The sequence below is a fragment of the Eulemur rufifrons genome, chromosome 16, assembly GCF_041146395.1.
Source record: "Eulemur rufifrons isolate Redbay chromosome 16, OSU_ERuf_1, whole genome shotgun sequence".
Lineage (NCBI taxonomy): Eukaryota > Metazoa > Chordata > Mammalia > Primates > Lemuridae > Eulemur > Eulemur rufifrons.
This window is the reverse complement of record NC_090998.1, coordinates 20,173,080-20,192,447: the sequence shown is the minus strand read 5'-3', so window position 1 is coordinate 20,192,447 and position 19,368 is coordinate 20,173,080. Positions and strand designations below refer to the sequence as shown.

The following is a 19,368-nucleotide window of genomic DNA, read 5'->3' as shown; positions in this document are numbered from 1 at the left end:
CTCACAATATGTTCCTGTTCTATTCTCCTGTTTGCTTTTAGATGCTTTATAGTTTCAGTTTTTATTTTTAGGACTATGATCCATTTTAAATTAATTGTGTATATGGTATAAGGTCGGTGTCAAAGTTCTTTTCTTCCCAAGTGGATATCAACATGTCTCAGCACCATGTGTGGGATAGACTTTCCATTTCCCATGAGATTGCTTTGGTACTTCTGTAAAAAGTTCAATCAAATGACTATTTAAGAGTGATCTATTTCTTGGCTCTATTTTCTGTTTCTTTGATCTATTCATGGATTTTCATGCCACTACTGTTTTTTCTTGATCATGATAGCTTTGGAGGTCTTGAACTCATGAATTATAAATCACACAACTTTTTCCTTTGTTTTTCTCCCAAGATTGCTTTGGATATTTTAGTTCCTTTGCATTTCTATATACAGTTTAGAATCAGGTTTATAATTTCTACAACAAAAAATCCTGGTGGGATTATTATGGGGATTTCATTGAATGTATAGAACAATTTGGGATAGAATTGGCATCTTAGAAATATTGAGTTTCACAATCTATTCTTCATTTATATAAGTCTTCCTTTGTTTCCCTTAGCAGTGTTTTGTAGTTTTCAGTGTAGAGGTCTTGCATGCCTTGTGAAATTTATTGCAAGGTATTTTTTGTATTTGTTTTCTTCCCACTATTGTAAATGGAATTGTATTTCAAATTTCATTTTTCAGTGGTTTCTGCTGTTTATTAATTTTGTATATTGACCTTGTATCTTGCAACCTTGGCAATTCACTTACTACTTCTAGTTATTGCTTTGCAGGTTTCAAGGGATTTTCCGTATAAATGAACATGCCATCTGCAAATAGAGCCATTTATTTCTTTTCAGCCTTTATAATGCTTTCCTTTTTTTTTTTTCCTTGCCATATTGCCCTAGCTAGGGCCTCCAGTAAAATGCCAAATAGACATGATAAAGAGTGAAATCCTGTCTGATTCCTTATATTAGGGGAAAAATGGTCAGTCTTTCATAATTAATTATGCTGTTAATTATAGGTTTTTCATAGAAGACCTTTATCTGCTAAGTTCTCTTCTATTTAAAGGTTTCTTAGAATGTTTTTTAAAATCATGAATAGTTGTTGAATTTTATTAAAGTTTTTTCCTGAACCCATTGGAAAAAAATATATTTCTGTTAATGTGTTAAATTACATCAATTGTTTTTCAAATAAGGTAACAATGGATTACTCTGATAAACCACGCATAGTCATTATATGTATGGTAGATATGGCTAAATTTTGCTTGTTAAGGCTTTTCTATTTATGTGGTGAGCAATATTGGTCTGTTATTTTCTTGTAATGTCTTTCTCAAGTTATCATATGCTGGGTTAAACTGGCTTCTTAAATGAATTGAAAAGTGTTCTTTCTTTCTTGTTTTCTGAAAAACCTTGTGTAAGATTAATTTTATTTTTTCCTTAAATGTTGAATAGAATTCACCAGTGAAGTCTTCTGGGCCTGGAAGTTTAAGGAAAGATTTTAAATTATGAATTTATTTCTGTATTAGGTATAGACTCTTTAGAATATCTATTTCTTCTTATGTTAGTTTTGGTAAGTTACGGTTTTCAAACAATTTTCTATTTCATGTACATTTTAAGATATATTGTCGTAAAGTTGTTCATGATATTCCCTGATAATCCTTTTAAAGTACGTAGGACATGTAGGAATAGCTCCTCGTTCTTTCTCAATATTAGTAATTTGTGTTCTTCTTATTTTCTTGATCCATCTATCTAAGGAAGCTATCAATTTTCTTAATCTTTTCTTAATCAACCTATTGAGTTTGTTCATTTTCTGTTTTATTGTTTCCTCCTCTTATCTCTATTGTTTTCACCATTTATTTATTTATTTATTTATTTATTTTGGTGGTGGTTCTTTGTTCTTCTTTCTCCGGCTTTTAAGATGGAAATGCAGGTAATTTATTTTGGACCTTTTTTTTCTAAAATGAATATCTAAAGGTATAAACTTTCCTCTAAGTCTTGTTTTAGTTGCGCTCCTTACATTTTAAACATGTAGTATTTTCATTATAATTTAGGTGAAATATTGTCTAATTTCCCTTGTGATTTCTTCTTTAACATGTACATTATTAGAAATGTGTTATTTCATTTTGAAATATTTGGGGACTTCTGGATATCGTATTATACAAAAAGACCCAAAGTTTATCTCCATTATCTCTGTGCCTGATGTTCATACCCTGTATGATCTTCTCCCCTTGAGTGAGAGTGAGCCCTGTGCCTTGTGTCTAGCCAATAAAGTATGACATGTAGTAAGGCCTCAGATCAGTTGAGCCTTTGTTGAGATTGTAGCCCCCGTCAAGAACTGGATTGCAGCCTGGGGAGACCCTGGAGAAGAGAATCCAGTGGGCCCATGTTCAGACTCCTGAACTATGGAAACTGTGAGATAATAAGTGTGTGCTGTTTTAAGCAGCTAAATTTGTAATAATTTCTTAAGCCCAATAGAAAAAATAGGCTTACTGTTCTTGATTTTTTAATTTAATTTTATTGTGATCGGAGAACATACTCCATGTGATTTTTGTCATTGTAAATTTATTGTTCTTTGTTTTCTGAGTCAGCATGGAGTCTGTACTAGTACCATATGCAGTTAACAAGAATATGTATTCTGAAGATGTGTGTACTTGATATTTGGACTAAATGTCAAATCGTTTTATAAATATCAAATGGTATGAGGAAATTGATAGTGTTCAGATCTTTTATGTCTTCATTAGCCATATGCACAGTTTTAATTGTTTGTCTTTCTGAAAAATTGACGCGTCTATTGTTAAGAGTCTTTTTTTATTTCTGATAATATTCTTTGTCTTGAAGTCTACTTTGTTTGATATAAATATAGCTACCCCAGGTTTCTTATGCTTACTGTTTCCGTTGTATATTTTTCCCATCCAGTTATATTTAATCTACACTTTCTGTATTTAAGGTGAATATCTTAGGGTAGCATAAAATTGGATCTTCTTTTTTTCTAAATTCATTCTGACCATCTCTGTATTTTAAGCTAAAACAAGACATACGTTTAGTTCATGTGCCAATGTACAGTTATTTTTCACCAAAGAAGTTGTGATCACCCTTAACCTTTCTAGCTCTGATAAGTGTTGTCCAAATTGGATTGTCTTATATGTGTTTTAGAGTTCTTTCTTATACCGTATTCATTTGTACCAACCTCTATTCAAAGTTCAAAGTAGACTGAATCCTTGCCAACACATTTCTAAGAAAGTCTCTGCTTTCTTCTATATTTGCTACAAAATGCTGGTTGTGGTTTTAAGACAGTATGATATCTGCCTTTCTGGCCTGACTATTTGAGGTCTGGGTTTGCTCTGTAAGGTCACTGTTCTCTGTGCTCTGTGGATGAGCATGGTGTGTTAAATCATTTGGATAAGGAAAGTCACTTACTACTTGAATGACGATCTGTGAAACAGAAACCCTATTATGTAGTTACATGAGTTTCGTGATAATTCCAGGGTAATGCCAGTATACATATCCCTGGGAGTTGCAAAACACTTAATGGATTGGTTACACAGATATCAACTTGCAAATTATTCATATAGTCAGGGCACTTAGAAAACAAGTCCAGAAGATAAAGCCACTTATTTTTAAATTTACAGAATTACACGTAAATTTTGAAGAGTCTAGATTATCCTTTTTTATATGTCTCCTTACATCTTCCCATCTATCACATGTAATCAGAGTGGCAACGCTCAACATTCCAAAGTTATTATCATACCTCCTATTCAAATCTCCAGAAGTACAAGAAAACATTTATGTTGTTTTCTTATCAAATAAAGATAGAGTATATAAAATTGTCTTTGTTATTAAAAAACATTATATTTATGTTGAAATGTTAGTACAGTTTGAAAAAAAATCAGGAAAAGATTGTATCTTTTTCATTTTTTCTTTTATTTTTTCAGCCTTATTCCTGTATTGGGTAATGGCCTTTATTACAAAAACAATAAAGTTGGTGAAGGACTGGCAGTCTGGTTGGGGCATATCAGACCTGCGTTTCTGCATCACAGGCATGATGGTCATCTTGAATGGGCTCCTGATGGCTGTGGAGATCAACGTCATTCGGGTCAGAGTAAGTGTCTAATGATTTTTGTTTAGTTATTTGGATTCAAGACCCCAACATTAAAGATTACAGTTAGTCAGAAATCTTCAGTATTTAAAGTATGAAAAAATGTATTTTATCTGTATGTGTAAATATAAAGTTAAACTAATCGCTCAGCTTCAGGCCATATCAGTGTGACCTAGAGTCTATTTAGTCATTCAGGGTTATCGATTGATTGAGTGCTTGCTATATGCCAAACATCATGCTCAGTTCATATTACAGAAAAAAATTGTTTTCAGCAGAAAGTTCCATCATCCATGATTGTTCCAAAGCACATCTGGGTTAAGCAAATGCTGCAGTCCCAGAAATTTAGAACTGAAAAGAAGATAATCTAATCCAGTTTGCTTATTTCACTGATGAAGAAACTTTTATAGAGATAACTGGCTATTTATTCAAAATAATACAGTCAAGACCTGTACCTGGTCTGTAATTACAAATCTATTGTGCTTTCCACCACATAACATTGTCAGCTGTGTTGTGTCAGATACTAGAGATGGATTTTTCAATATTCATTTTCTATCAGAAAACTTGGAAGTTGCTCTATGAGTGGAAAGATATATGCTGCCATGAATCTTAAGTTAGTTCACTCAATCCCAGGATATCATGAAAGATTGGTTCTTAGTATGAACTATCTATTAAAAGACTAATTGATTTTTTAGAATTGGCCCCAAGAGGATTAAATGTGAAATTCTGACATTTAACTAGTTACTAATAATCCAGTCACAACAGAAGGGAAATATTTCAAAGAATATTTCAGAAAGGGATAGAAGGAGGCATTAAAATATAAATTTTGGTCATCTGAAATAAAAAAGTGGAAAAGGTTGAAATTTTATTTTTAATATGTGGAAAAAGAATTAAGCTAGTTGTTACATTGTGGAATTTTATTTTGTTTATTTATTGCAATAGAGATATGTATTCTTCACGACTCCTCAGAAAGTAAAGCCTCCTGAAGACCTCCAGGATCTGGGAGTGAGATTTCTTCAACCATTTGTGAATTTACTGTCAAAAGCAACATACTGGTGGATGAACACACTTATCATATCTGCTCATAAAAAGCCTATTGATCTGAAGGCCATTGGAAAGTTGCCAATAGCAATGAGGGCGGTAACAAATTATGTGTGCCTGAAAGATGCATATGAAGAACAAAAGGTAATTTGGTATTTGTCTTCCATGTCTTTAACTGTAGAAAATGAACCTATTAACTATAATAGACACAAGGCTTAAATAAATACTATCTAGGGTTAAGGAAGAGCAAATTTTCTGTCTTCCCCTGTAGTTCTGAGTTATGTTAATTGGGCCACTGAGGAAAGACTGGAAGAGCCAATGAAGTACAGTTATGTTGTGTTAGTTGCTCAGTCAATACATGAGAAAAGGCAGAGAGAGAACTGTCTTTTCTTTGTGACATGTGCCCAGTGGAAAGTAAGAATTAAGTTCAATGATCATGTGTAACTAATCCATGTTACCACAGAATATTATTAATTCATGGAATTTGTGTTATGAAGTCTTTCTCCAAAGCATCTTGTGAATAATTTTGTTATGTAAAGGTAAAAATAGATCATATCTAGTAATAACCACTTTTAAGAAATTAAAAGCCTATGTTAATTATTTACTAAAATTTGGATTCTGTAGTTCAAACTTGGGAAACTAAATTAAAGGGGCATTGTCCACCTATTCCATGTATCATCCTATATGTCTGCTAGAATTGGTTTCCTCTGGCACTTTTTTTTATTAACAAATATTAATAATTGCTTTAAAAATTAAAGATGAAAGTTTTTGGTTATTTTTATTTTGTCTTTCATCATTCTAACTAGTGATGCACACTATCCACAGTGGTAGATGTGTTTTCTATCGCAATCATCTACAAATTCAGTGCCATTTAAAATATTAGTATTCTGAACAACACTGGAAGGGAGTAGGGTATGGTGAATCAGTTAAAGAGTTTTTGGCTGTTCTAAATCAAGATCAACAAAGCATTTATGGTAAATGATGAAAATGACCTCTGTTTTGTGTCAGAAATGTGTGTTATGAAACTAATATGGCAGGAAATGGTTACTACCAATGAACCTGAGTCATTTCTCTGGTTTCACCTCTGGGAAAAGTATTGCATAAAAATTTTTAATTTTCTCTGCTAAAGTAAAGATTTGCAATATAGCCTAAGAATAGCTTAAGTTTTCTGAATGCTCCTTACAACAGAGACTAGCTTGCAGTTGGTGTGTGTATGTCATATTAATAAACTTTAAAAAAGCACTCAAATTATTCATGCTAACAGGAGATTGAACATGAAACACAATCAAACTCTGCTCCATGAAGTTGGCTTCTTTACCACAGTGAAAAAACTTTATTCACCTCCTTCCCTGGTCTTAATTATGATGAATTTTCAGGTCTTAAAATCTTTACCACAAACAAGTGTAAATGTGTGAAGCCACAAGTTGACTTAAGCATAGATGCCATTCTTCATTTTGCATTTCTTGAGGAATACCTAGTGTCTTAGTCCATCACCTGTTGCTATACACGAACACCTGAAACTAAGTGGTTTTAAAGAAAAAAGTCCTTTTGGCTCATGATTCTGATGGCTGGAAAGTTCAAAATTGGGGACCTGCATCTGGTGAGGGCCTCAGGCTGTTTCTACTCATGGCAGAAGGTGAGGGGTAGCTTGACCATGCAGAAATCACATGGTGAGCAAGGAAGCAAGAGAGAGGAGGGAGGTGCTAGGATCTTTTTAATCAATTGGCTCTTACAGGAACTAATAGAGTAAGAACTCACTCACCCCCAAGAAAGGGCATTAATCTGTTTATGAGGGATCCACCCCCACAACACAAACACTTCCCATTAGGCCCTGCCTCCAACATTGGGAATCAAATTTCAGCATGAGGTTTTGAGGGATCACATATCCAAATCATAGCACGTAAGAAACACAAGTCTATCTTAATTTTTAAAAGTATTGACCACTATTTATGGAGATGAGAAATACCTAGAGGAGAAACAACTTGAGGTTGGGATGATCTATTTTGTTCAGTTTGTAGTAATCTGATAGCAAATACCTTGTGATTTGGTAACTACCGAAATCTTAACCAGTCTGCCAATAACCTCGATCTTAGTCCTTTATTATCTTCTTTTCTATACAACATTGCCTGGTTATTTTCATGATAGATACACATTTTCCAAATGATAGGGAATTAAAAATGAATTTGGCTTTAGGAATTTTGTGTCATCCTTTGACTGTTAAAAATAATACAGAGTCTTAGAAAAACTGTCCTTCTTACTTATTCTCTCTGTTTCATTAAAATGCATTCCATAGATATTGTTTGTGTGGAATATAAGCATACAAAATCATGCGTACTACACTGAAGGGGACTCATGAACATCTATCTTTAAACCTTTAAGATATTTTCAGAAACGTCAGAAGGAATTTCCATAGTTGCTGAGATCAGTCACTGCTCTAAGCAATTTTATTTTGTTCTATCTGGTTTTTCTTTCAGAAAAAAGTAGCAGATCATCCAAATCGGACTCCATCTATATGGCTTGCAATGTACAGTGCTTTTGGGCGACCAATTCTACTTAGTAGCACATTCCGTTATCTGGCTGACTTACTGGGTTTTGCTGGACCTCTCTGTATTTCTGGAATAGTTCAGCGTGTGAATGAAACCCAGAATGGGACAAGTAACACAACTGGAGTAAGTTTATGGTGCTTTTGAAAGGAAACATATTATTGGTAGTTTTCATTGTAATTGTCACTTTTTATTAATTTGGTTTTATGAGTAGTTCAAAACAGGCTTATTTACAGAGAATGGAATGCTTTTTAAAAGAAAGAAAGCAGTAATTTTCCTTGTAGAGAAAATCATGTGTTTATGTATTCATTGACTGAATCTGGCCAAAAAAATTATTTCTCAGATTCAGAGCCTATAAACATTTAATAAGCATCTACTGTGTGCCAGAAACTATTATATGTGCAGAAATTTCACATTGATGGTTTTATTTGATCTTTGTAGCAATCCTTTAAAGAATTTTCATGCATGAGTACATGAGGAATGGCTGAGTCACTTTTGTAGAGGCCTGTGACCAATAATATTAGCAACTTGATTTGTAATATTGTACATTTCTCTTCTTATGAAATAAAAGCCATCGCCCTGTTTCACAGTGATCAGGGCAAGTACAATCATGATATTTTAAATTAGATATCATGCTATTATCTGGGACTCTACAGTATGAAATACTATACATTTACTGTTATATAATCTTATTTTCTATACTTAAGAAAGTCTGCACTGTGAATGTTCTAGTTTCTTTCTAAGAATTGATTTTCTAGTTTCACACATAGAAACTCTAGCCCAGATGAATCAATTTTCCTTTTCTATTCTTTTAATTTGATTCCCTATCCTCTTTTATTTACCAATTAAAGTATTATGCATCGTGAGAGCCTGCAGAAAAGCAACCTCTTTAGTGAGGCTTTTTCTGATAATCCTAGTTGCAATTTGACTCTCCTTGGTATTCCTTTAACATACTCTGTTTCACGTTGGCATTTACTGTATATACTGTTCATGATGAAGCATATTATTTATGGATCTGCTTATCTTTCTAGGTTATAAGCTCATGAAACAGAATTACAATGAACAGTTCATATTTGTGCCCACAGTGCATAGCCCACATTAGGGTTCAATTATTATTGAAATGAATCAGATATTTTCACCACTGACTACACTTTTGTGATATTTTGTCCCTACGAGCCTAATGACATAGAGATATTTAAATTCGGGCGGGGCGCGGTGGTTTACGCCTGTAATCCTAGCACTCTGGGAGGCCGAGGTGGGAGGATGGTTTCAGCTCAGGTGTTCAAGACCAGCCTGAGCAAGAGTGAGACCCCATCTCTACTAAAAATAGAAAGAAATTAGCTGGACAACTAAAAATATATAGAAAAAATTAGCCGGGCATGGTGGTGCAAGCCTGCAGTCCCAGCTACTCGTGAGGCTGAGGCAGAAGGATTGCTTGAGTCCAGGAGTTTGAGGTTGCTGTGAGCTAGGCTGACGCCACGGCACTCACTCTAGCCTGGGCAACAGAGTGAGACTCTGTCTCAAAAAAAAAAAAAAGATATTTAAATTCCACATAAGGTGCTTCCATTATGCTTCTCCCTTACACATATTAACCAGGTGTTTTTCTGAGAAGAAGCAGGACTTCTACATTTGTATATATTCTCATGAAAGAAGAGGAAGGGACCAGAAGTAGACTTTTACTAGGTCTAAATCATGAAAAAAGACGAGTGTCCAAATTAACATAATGTACTTAGTCGAGTATTATCTTTCCTTCTCTTTTAACAACTTGCCATATGCTATTATGACAAACAAAGATCAACCAACTTTGTATATCCTTATGCCAAATTCAGTCATATTCCTACTAAAACAATATTTCATGAGTTGTGTTTTGTTACTAGAGAAATTAGTAGCCAAATTACTGGTTTTACAATTTATAATTCATTGCATTAATATAAATTAAGATACATGAAAGTCAGAAAAAGTCAATTATGTAGAATTATTTTAACCTGCTAAGGCTACAGAATCTATATTTTTGTCCCACTGGTCTTGCTGACCAGTTATCAGTTTGTGGTTTCTACTTCTAAATTAGAGTCTAAATTAACTTCTAACATTTTTACTACTTCCTGCTTTTTAAACTACTTAACTAAAGTAGAATAGTCCTTTGCAGGAAATGTACTCAAATTTTTTAAAATTAAAATTTACCTTTTTTCTACAATTAGGTATTTCTAGCAATTTTATTTATCAGTTGGGGATTTTATGTATTGAACTTGTTTGTATTTGTATCTGTGGACACTATGAAGGAAAGAAAAATTGCTTTGCTGTGGCTTATTCCACTGCTGTATTGTAAAGACATTTTTTTATATTTGAAATTTATGTATCCTTTAATAAATGCAAACTGTACACCTGGTATATGAAAAGACTTGTTTTAATTTTTCTCTTTTTTTCTTTTGGGACAAGATTTCAGCAACCCTCTCATCAAAGGAATTTCTTGAAAATGCTTATGTTCTAGCAGTTCTTCTCTTCTTGGCTCTCATTCTGCAAAGAACATTTTTGCAGGCTTCCTACTATGTAACTATAGAAACTGGCATTAACCTCCGTGGAGCTCTGCTGGTACGTAAAGGGTTTGAATGATCTTTGTTTTTTGAAAATGCTGTATACCATCCCATGAAAGAAATAGTAGTAGCTTCAGTTTTGTTTTTTCATTCCATGTTTACTTTGATGTTATAACAACATTTCCAGGATCTATTTAACAAAAAGAAACACAGAGCTAATTGATAAACCCTCTGAATTTAAAATAATTTAAAATACTATTAAGAAAAATATTTTGAAATCTTGCATTTCCTTATCTGTATTTCTGTTTGTTCTAGACCTTATGTTTAAAGTTGAATGTATGTTTTGATTGTATCACTAGAAAAAATAAGTTTATATTTAGTTGAGAACTGAAAGTAATTACACTAAAATGGAAATACATGTACTGGCTGATGTAAGAAGATGGCTTTATGGTGGTTTTCTTTTCTTGTTTTAAAAAAAAAAAAAGTTTGCTGTTTTTTTCAATGAAAAATGAATAACCATAGTGTTGATTTTAAGTTTAAAACTTTAAGTGCATTCTTTTTTTTTTTTTCCTTGCAGGCCATGATATACAATAAAATCCTTAGGCTTTCTACATCTAACTTATCCATGGGCGAGATGACCCTGGGACAGATCAACAACTTGGTTGCCATTGAAACCAATCAACTCATGTGGTTTTTGTTCCTGTGTCCCAATCTATGGGCTATGCCTGTTCAGGTAGATGAATATAAGAAAGATTCTCATTTGTGGAGGAAATAAAACAAAAAGAGTAGTAAGATACTTAGCTCAGTAAAGGGTATACCTTTTGCATATGTGATATTATTATACCTCCTTTACAGACAAGGAAGCTGAGACTCCGAAATGTTATAGCATAGATTAAGAGAGTGGAGTTTGAAATTATACTGCTTGGGTTCAAATATCTGCCATATCTCTCATTTGCACAAGTGCTTAACTCCTCAAAACATTAGTTTCCTTAAGTGTAAAATGGGAGTAATAATAGTATCTACCTCGTAGAGTTGTGGGAATTGCCAAGATTAAATAAGTTAATATGCGTAGAGCATATAGCATAGTGCCTAACATTTCATGGACACTTGGTAATTGTTACTAATATTATTGCCTCGTTTCATGTAAGTCAGAAAGCCACAGTTTGACCCCTTTCATTTTGACAAGCTCTCTTATGGTATTTCTAAACTAGAGCAATTGCTTTTATCCATTCCATAGTTTCAATAGCTAGTATATCACAAAATGTCAAACTTTATAAGGTGGTAGGAATACTGACAAACTGGAGGGATATTTAGCTATTTTCTATGTAAAATAGCATTTTTAGGAAAGATATGTGTTTTTCCCCCCTCACTGGGTACAAATGGCAAAAGAAATGTATTCATTTTTTCCTTGATATGAGGATGGATATTTTTAATTATCTCAAATTCTGCATCCTGCGGATGGAGCTTAAACTATAGATATCATTTGATGCTATCTCGTATGTCTCTGTATACCACATTTATTAAAGCACATAAAATAATAAAAAAGATATGCTAGTTTTTCATTTATTGTTTGCGTTTCCATTTTGTAATGGAAAGCCAAGTCAAATAAAAATGTATATCATGCACAGTGCTTGGCATAAAGTAAGATTTAATATATGCTTTGTCTTATTTTATTCAAAATGTACTTATACATAGGTGAATTAGGTAACTCCCTATATGGTATAACTTAAAGTAAGCAAAAAAAAAAAAAAATAACTGAATGCATCCCGGGTGACCTTAATGAAGTTTTTGTTTTCATTGGAATCCCCAAAATACCTAATTAGTTAGTAAACATGTGTCATTGCCCCTGGAATGCTGCTGTTAAGCTGTTATCATTGGTACATGGGCATAAATTATATGCTTGAACTGCCTGGATATAGTTCATTAATTGACATTTTGAGCCATGATAAATGGAGGTCCTAGAAAAAATGTTTTTTCAAGGAGAGAGGATAGATAGCAGGGTTCAATCTTGAGTTTTTAAAGGAAGAAGAAGAAAGTAGCAAGCCAGAGAGGGCACGCCTAAATGGTTCAGCTCTGGGTTTTGGGAAATAAATTTAAAAAGGGAAGTGTGTTACGCTGGGGCACCAACTTTAGCTTTTTCACAGTCTTGGTTAGGCTCAGTCTTCTTGTCCTTAAGTGACTTCTGGAGTCATTAAGGAGGTGAGGAGCTCAGTTCCTTTCTTTGGTCACAGACAACCATCCTGTACTCATATTATGATTCTGCCTTCTACTTTCCATCCTCTCAGCCTTGAAAAGCTAGTACAATTCCAAGAGCATATAGCATGTCAAATTTATGGTGGATGACAGCATATTCAAGAACAATTTTATGCCCTTTTCAAGACTTGAAGACTGCTTTAGAAGGTTGCAAACGTCATGGGACCCACTCTACAACTTCATGCAATAAATTGACTTGACACCAGTTGTACAGATCATCAGACTAAAAATACATTCCTCGTCCTTAGCCTTTCCCAAACAAATCTTAGTAAACCCAACTGTCACAGCTGAATTGACTTCCAAATAAGCTTAATATAGTAATGAAGAAATACTACATTTTCACTAAAAATTATTTCCTTTCATGCAGTGGCTCCCACATTCCCATTCATTTTCTCCTTTCCATGTGTTTTTTCCCCTTAGATCATAATGGGAGTGATTCTGCTCTATAATTTACTTGGATTAAGCGCATTGGTTGGTGCAGCTGTCATTGTGCTCCTTGCGCCAATTCAGTATTTCATCGCTACAAAGTTGGCAGAGGCTCAGAAGAGCACACTTGTAAGTAACATCTTTTGGAAACTTTATTAGAGAAATCTAGTAATGCTGTGTTATTTTGATAATATAGGAACTTAATACATACCACTCAGGATAATTTGGAAATCATTATATTTCATTTTCAATTCTTAGGGCACAAATGTGTGTTTACTAGGTTGCAAAAGCAATTTTTAAAAGTAGATTAGAAATTTAAGACTTGAGCATAGACTCAAAATACTAGAATCACAATTCCTGATGATTTAAAGTGCCATGAGGTGATGAGGCTTTGAACCTTTTTCTTAGATCATTTGTCTAAAGAATCTTCTTAAGTGTACTTTGAGACCATTGGATGTCAGTGTTTGACATGGAAGAAATGGATCAAGGGACAAGTGAAGGGTTAGGTTTGCTGCTTCTGAAATTAAATTTCCCTAGGGTACTGTCAAACCGTTGAGGATCTATGGAGTTAAATTGAAATGTTTTCAGTGGCAGTTTCTCTGGCTGAATATGTTCCTGGTCAACTTGGCAACGAGAATAAGCCCAATTATTGACCTTTTCTGGCTGCAATTTGCCATGAAATCATTTTATTTGAGCAAGAATTGGCTTCTTTTAGAGAAATATTTACAAATAACAAAATTGTTGACAGCATGCTTAGAAATAAAGTTTGATTAAGTATGGGCAAGGTTGTCTGTAAATCAGACGTAAAATGTAGAGACGCTGCCACTGATGGAATTATTTCTCAAGTTGGTGTCTCCACTGTGACAAGCGAATTGCATGTCATGCAAGTGGTTTTTGTCACTTGTTTGTCTGCTGCTTCTGGTAAGGTAAGGTTATTTCTGTCTGAGCAATCTACCCCTTTTACTCCAGCACACAAATATAGAAAGGTGTGGAAGAGGAGTGTAAGGGGACATAGGACTATCCCCAAACATCTGTCTTTCATTTAGCTGTTCATACCACGTTCATTCACTCATTGAACAATTGCTTGGGAGGCATGTAAGACCCTGTAGAAATGAGAAGATGAATGCAAATCAGGTCATTTTGCTACTTTCACTTTCTCCTGTCTTTTGACCACTCTCCTGCCCCTTTTGTTACTTAATAGATCATACTGCACCTTACTAGTAATTCTAGTATAATATTTGGTGGCGGAGGAAGCTAAAACAGTTGACTAAATTGAGGCTTTTCTATCTGCTACAAATCTCTCTACAATTAATCCAAGTTGTTAGTAAATCTAATTTACGCCTTAAACAAGAGCTTGCAGAGAGGTATGTAGAGATCTCTTAAAGTTCAAGAGCTTGGTTTCAATAACTGTATAACGAAGATGCAGTGTGAATGTGCACCACACTGTCCCTTCACATTCCCAAATAAGAAGCAAACTAACTTTCCTTAAATTCACTGTTTCCCTTCTAGGTATGAGTGATAGTGTGGGGGGAAGAATAAAATGATTTAGGTGTTCGAGGCCATTATATGTCTCTTTATTTTTTCCTTAAGTTCATGTTTATATTACCTGCAGACATTATGTAAGGAAACGATGTGAAACTGAAGAAACTGCTGTAGAAAGAAATTTTGAGGCCATCTCATTAAACCCTTCAATTTAAAGTTGAGGAGACTGAAGCACAGAGAGTTTCACTCCTTCTCCTGGGAATTTCACATCCTAATTAGTGGCAGAGCCAGGAAGAAATCAAGATCTCCTCCATCCCTGTTCATCATATGGTCCTGCCTTTCTGAGTCACTTGGATGCAGCTTGCATTATTTTTTATTCCTTTGTTTTATAGGATTATTCCACTGAGAGACTGAAGAAAACAAATGAAATATTGAAAGGCATCAAACTTCTAAAGTTGTATGCCTGGGAGCACATTTTCTGCAAAAGTGTGGAGGAAACAAGAATGAAAGAACTGTCTAGTCTCAAAACCTTTGCACTTTATACATCACTCTCCAGTAAGTTGTTGTTGCTCTAAGAACAGGTGATGTTAAAACAGCAACCAAAAAACCCATGATCTATTTAATTTAGATTGTGATCAATGAGACATTCTAGACATTAAAGGAAGCCCATTTATTTTGTAGACATATGCTATCCAGTAGCCACTAGCCACATGATGCTATCTATTGACATTTAAATTAAAGACCAGAGTAAGCACAGGTTTAGAGTTGAATAGACCTGGATTTGATTCCTTACAAGTAGTATACCCTTTGCCATGCTCAAATCCTAAGTTCCTTTACCTGTGAAATGAGGATGGTGATGATAGCAGTACCTATAAATAAAACCTTTTTAGTTACAATTGGGATGAATATTTGGTTTTCAGTAAAAATTTGGTTATTGAAATTGATTTGACTGTATTATTATTGATCTTCTTATCCCCAAAGGTCCTTTAATATTATTTGCAGGGTTTTTTTTTTTAACCTATCTCTTTAAGAGCTTAGGATATATTTTTTTGAAGATTGTAAAGAAAATATGGCCATTTTTGAAAATTGATGAGGAAAAAATATCATTTCCAGGTAAAAGAAGTCAAATTACACTCACATACAATCCTTTATCCGAATATATTTTCAAGGATTTTTAAATACATAGCTCTTCTGTCTTCAACTCTAATTTTTAAAAAGAAATTATTTCAAAAATATTATTTTCTTTTCTCAAAGTGTTAACTCTGAGCACTCTCGAGAATAGTGGGTTCCTAGTAGTATTAATACAGTTCACACAAACTTAGCCAGACTATTCCCACGAATATTTGATTTGATTTGTTTGTCAGTTTTGCTCATTGCTATCATTCCTAAGACCTTTAACAACTTAGTTTTGAAGTTTAGATATCATTTCCTCTTGAATTACAAAGTGCTTTAGATTTTAGAGATTATAAACACTTCTTTTATGAAATAGACTCAGAGAAAATATTTGGCTTATATAGCTAATTTATTCTAGCCCTAATACTTGATGCATTATAAATGAAATTGGAAGGAGTTTTATCTTCCAGCTGTGCACCACTGTTAATATGGTGTCAGAATGCTAGAAGACAGAGTGATTGAAATTTACTTGCTTATATAGTTGTACTCTAAACTGGTGGGCCCTACAGTACACCCTTCCCTGCAGGGGCTTGACCTTCTCATGGGGAGAACGAATGCAGCCAGAAATAATGATCATCATAACAGCAAAAATGACAACAAAAAAATGTTGAGAGTATATTCAGCCAGTTATTGCCATAAGTGAATTTTCATATATCATCTCATTTAATCCTCACAACAGCCCCATAACTTAGATTCTATTATTAACTCCACTTAAGAAATTAAAAGATTGAGGTGTAAATAGTTTAAGTAACTTGAACTGCCCCCCAAACCATCCTGCTACTAAACAGCAGAGGTGAGAAATTAACAACCCAGTTTGCCTGTCTCCAAGTGGTAAGAGTTAGGTTGGTTTTTGAAAGTCAGCTGTAACAGGAGACAGGGGAGAAAAGGCCATACTAGCGGAGAACAGTAAGAAGTCATAAAGGTAAAAATGCATGATCGTGTGTTCATGATTGGCAGCAGGAATTCTTGAGTCAATGGAGCAAAGTATCAGTTTGACCACTTCAAGTTTTGATTCGACCAAATACAGTGTTGTGTTGTTGATGGTTAAGAGCCTGAACTATGTGAGTTTCATAGAGCTGGCTATGAATCCCAGCTCTGCCACTTTGTAGTGGTGTGGCCTTGAGCAAGTTACTTATATCCTCCTAGCCTCAGTTTCTTCATCTGTAACATGGAATGAAAATAATATCTTCCACGTAGGATTGTAGTAAAGATCAAAGTAGATAGTGAATGATACAAATGTTTGCTGAGTGCACACTCTACTCCTGGTACTATGTCAAATGCTTCATATTCCTTACCTCATCTGAACCACCTGGCAAATAGTCTAGTGCCAATAACCTCTGTCCCTCAGTTTTCTCATCTAAAAATTGGTATAATAATAATAATACCTTTGATGCAGGTAAGTTGTGAGCATCAAATGGGGCAGAGAATGTGACATTGTTTAGCAAATGTGAAAATATTTTATGAATAGTATTTGTAGAGTACCATGCAATACCAAAGGAAAAACAAAAGGAAGAAAAAGAAAAGATTCAACTATATAGAATAGTGGTTCCCCTTGTGTCCTAGAGGGCAAGGTAACCTGACCTCAAATCCCGACTCAGCGACGTGTCTGCTGTATACTCTTGGTCGGTTGCTTGGTGAATTCTCAGCTTCCTCATCAGTGAGCTGGGATGTATTCATAGTTCCTTGGGGAATTAAATAAGGTAATGTATGTGAGGTGTTTAGAAGCATAAAAGTACTCCATGGTATCTACAAATACCAAAAAACAAAGTTAAACAGAAGAAATACCAGCAGAACTAAAGACTCATTTCTACTTTTATGAATCAGTGTTCTCGCCACTTCGGGTAACATTCGAGGGGAAAAGACATTCTATTAACAATTTCCTAGTCTCCATTGTTAAATGCTCATGTATCCTTTACGGGTTTAATTCATTAGTAAAGGCAAAAAGACACCATTTTACTTTTCTCTCTTCACTTTGATAGAGTTTTATATGGAGAGGTAGAAAGAACATGAAGCTCTTGGACCAGAAAGATCTGGGTTTTATCCCAAGCTTTATCACCTCCTTCTTTAGAATCTTGCATGTTCCCCTTCCTGAGGGGTTTTCTTATTGTTGTGTAGTGTCATTGTAATCATTGAATTTGAGAATATATGTAAAACACTACTGTCATACCTCAGTGACTGTGAATTGTTGAGTAGTAGCAGGACAATATGGTGCTAAGCACAGACTGAGGAGCCAGACTACATGGGTTTGAATCCCACCGTGTGGCCTTGAGCTTCTCGTTCTCATCTTCATATCGAGGTAGTAAGAGCACCTGCTACTGGTACCTGATACAGATTGCCACATAGTTTTTAATAAAATGACAGTAGTTATTCTCGTTCTTCCTCCTCAAGGGGAGATTACTTAAACGTGCAGAATATAAATGAGTGATAAAGAATGATGGATAAGAGAAATGACAAATAATGAAGAATAAATAAGAGAAAAAATGCACTTAGATAGTAGGGTGACAATAACCAGAGAAAGAAGTCTGAGGCAGAGTCATGGCTCTATCTGTGTTATTATGAAGCTCAGATCAGTGTTTGGATTCCCAGGGTTGTGCAAGAGTTTGTATTTGATAACTAAGTCACGTCTGGACTTGCAAACGCACAGTCTGATTCTGTCTCGTGTGCCGTGGGAAGGATAGTTCATGAAAGCAGATGAGTTTTTTAAATCCTGGCTCTGTACTGTCAAGAAAACTAGACTGTAGCTCCCACTCTGCATTGCCTGGCTCTGTTACCAACAATTCACTTAATCTTTAGGCCCTTGGTCTTTAAAATTCTACAGTTCATGAACAGTATGACTAAAAATCACCCACTTGGCTTTGCATTTTTGCTATTACTCCCCAGAGCTACTATTTTACCTTCAAATATGAGTTTTTCTTCTTTCAGCTAGGCATGTCATGCTCATCAAATGAGAGTGAACTATATTCCTGCAGATATATCTAAACAATCAGAGGGCTTGGAGACTGGAGTAACTTTATTAACTGAAAGGTCTGTAAATGATCACTAATATCAGTACTGGAAAGAGAGCTTCACGTGACGTCAAATTTCTTGTTTTAAATCTGTGTAATAACCCGATTTTTATAGATTTGAATTAGTTTGGTGGACCAAGCGAAATAGAGACTGTAAACCCTCTCAAGAATGCACATTTGTTAAATTCTAATAATTTGTGTGATGAAAGGATTATTTTATCTGCATTCTGTTGTTTGTAACATTTCATAAGAAAAAAATTTTCAGTAAAGAAAAACAGATTCTGGTTAAGACTAACATGTGGAAGCTCATACAACTGCAGAGTAGGAGATACCAACTGGGAAATGTTTGTGGCCTCCAGACAAATGTTGTTTAATACACTTTGTCCTTTCTGTCTTCAGGGAAAGTTAAAGTAATAATAATAGATGATTAATTAAGGTTACTGAAAATGTTTGCACAGGTCAATGAAACTAATGTATTTGATTTCTTTCCACAGTCTTCATGAATGCAGCAATTCCCATAGCAGCTGTTCTTGCTGTAAGACATTTTTTCTTGCTTTTAGAAATTGAACCAAGTTGGTGTTTATAAATGATTTATGAAGAAGAGTGTGTGGGTAGTAATATATATTACCTCACCTCTGTGACTTCCCTCTGTGCAGTTTCCATTGCAATAGTTCTAATCCAGGGTTTCTCAATCATGACACTATGGACACATTTTGTAGGGGACTGTCCTCTGCTTTAGGATGTTTAACAGCATCCCTGGCTTCTACCTCCCAGATGCCAGTAGCACCCTCTGTCATGA

The 19,368-nt window shown here is 34.6% G+C and overlaps 1 protein-coding gene across 1 annotated transcript in view; it reads left to right on the top strand.

Moving 5' to 3' along the window:
- Positions 1–19,368, top strand: part of ABCC9 (ATP binding cassette subfamily C member 9) — a 119,401-nt gene that overhangs the window by 12,845 nt on the left and 87,188 nt on the right. The window contains exons 5-12 of the mRNA XM_069491280.1: positions 3,955–4,121; positions 5,058–5,300; positions 7,631–7,825; positions 10,136–10,288; positions 10,808–10,963; positions 12,904–13,038; positions 14,784–14,946; positions 19,064–19,104. Of these exons, the coding sequence (XP_069347381.1) occupies positions 3,955–4,121; positions 5,058–5,300; positions 7,631–7,825; positions 10,136–10,288; positions 10,808–10,963; positions 12,904–13,038; positions 14,784–14,946; positions 19,064–19,104 (1,253 nt within the window). The remainder of the gene's footprint in view (positions 1–3,954; positions 4,122–5,057; positions 5,301–7,630; positions 7,826–10,135; positions 10,289–10,807; positions 10,964–12,903; positions 13,039–14,783; positions 14,947–19,063; positions 19,105–19,368) is intronic.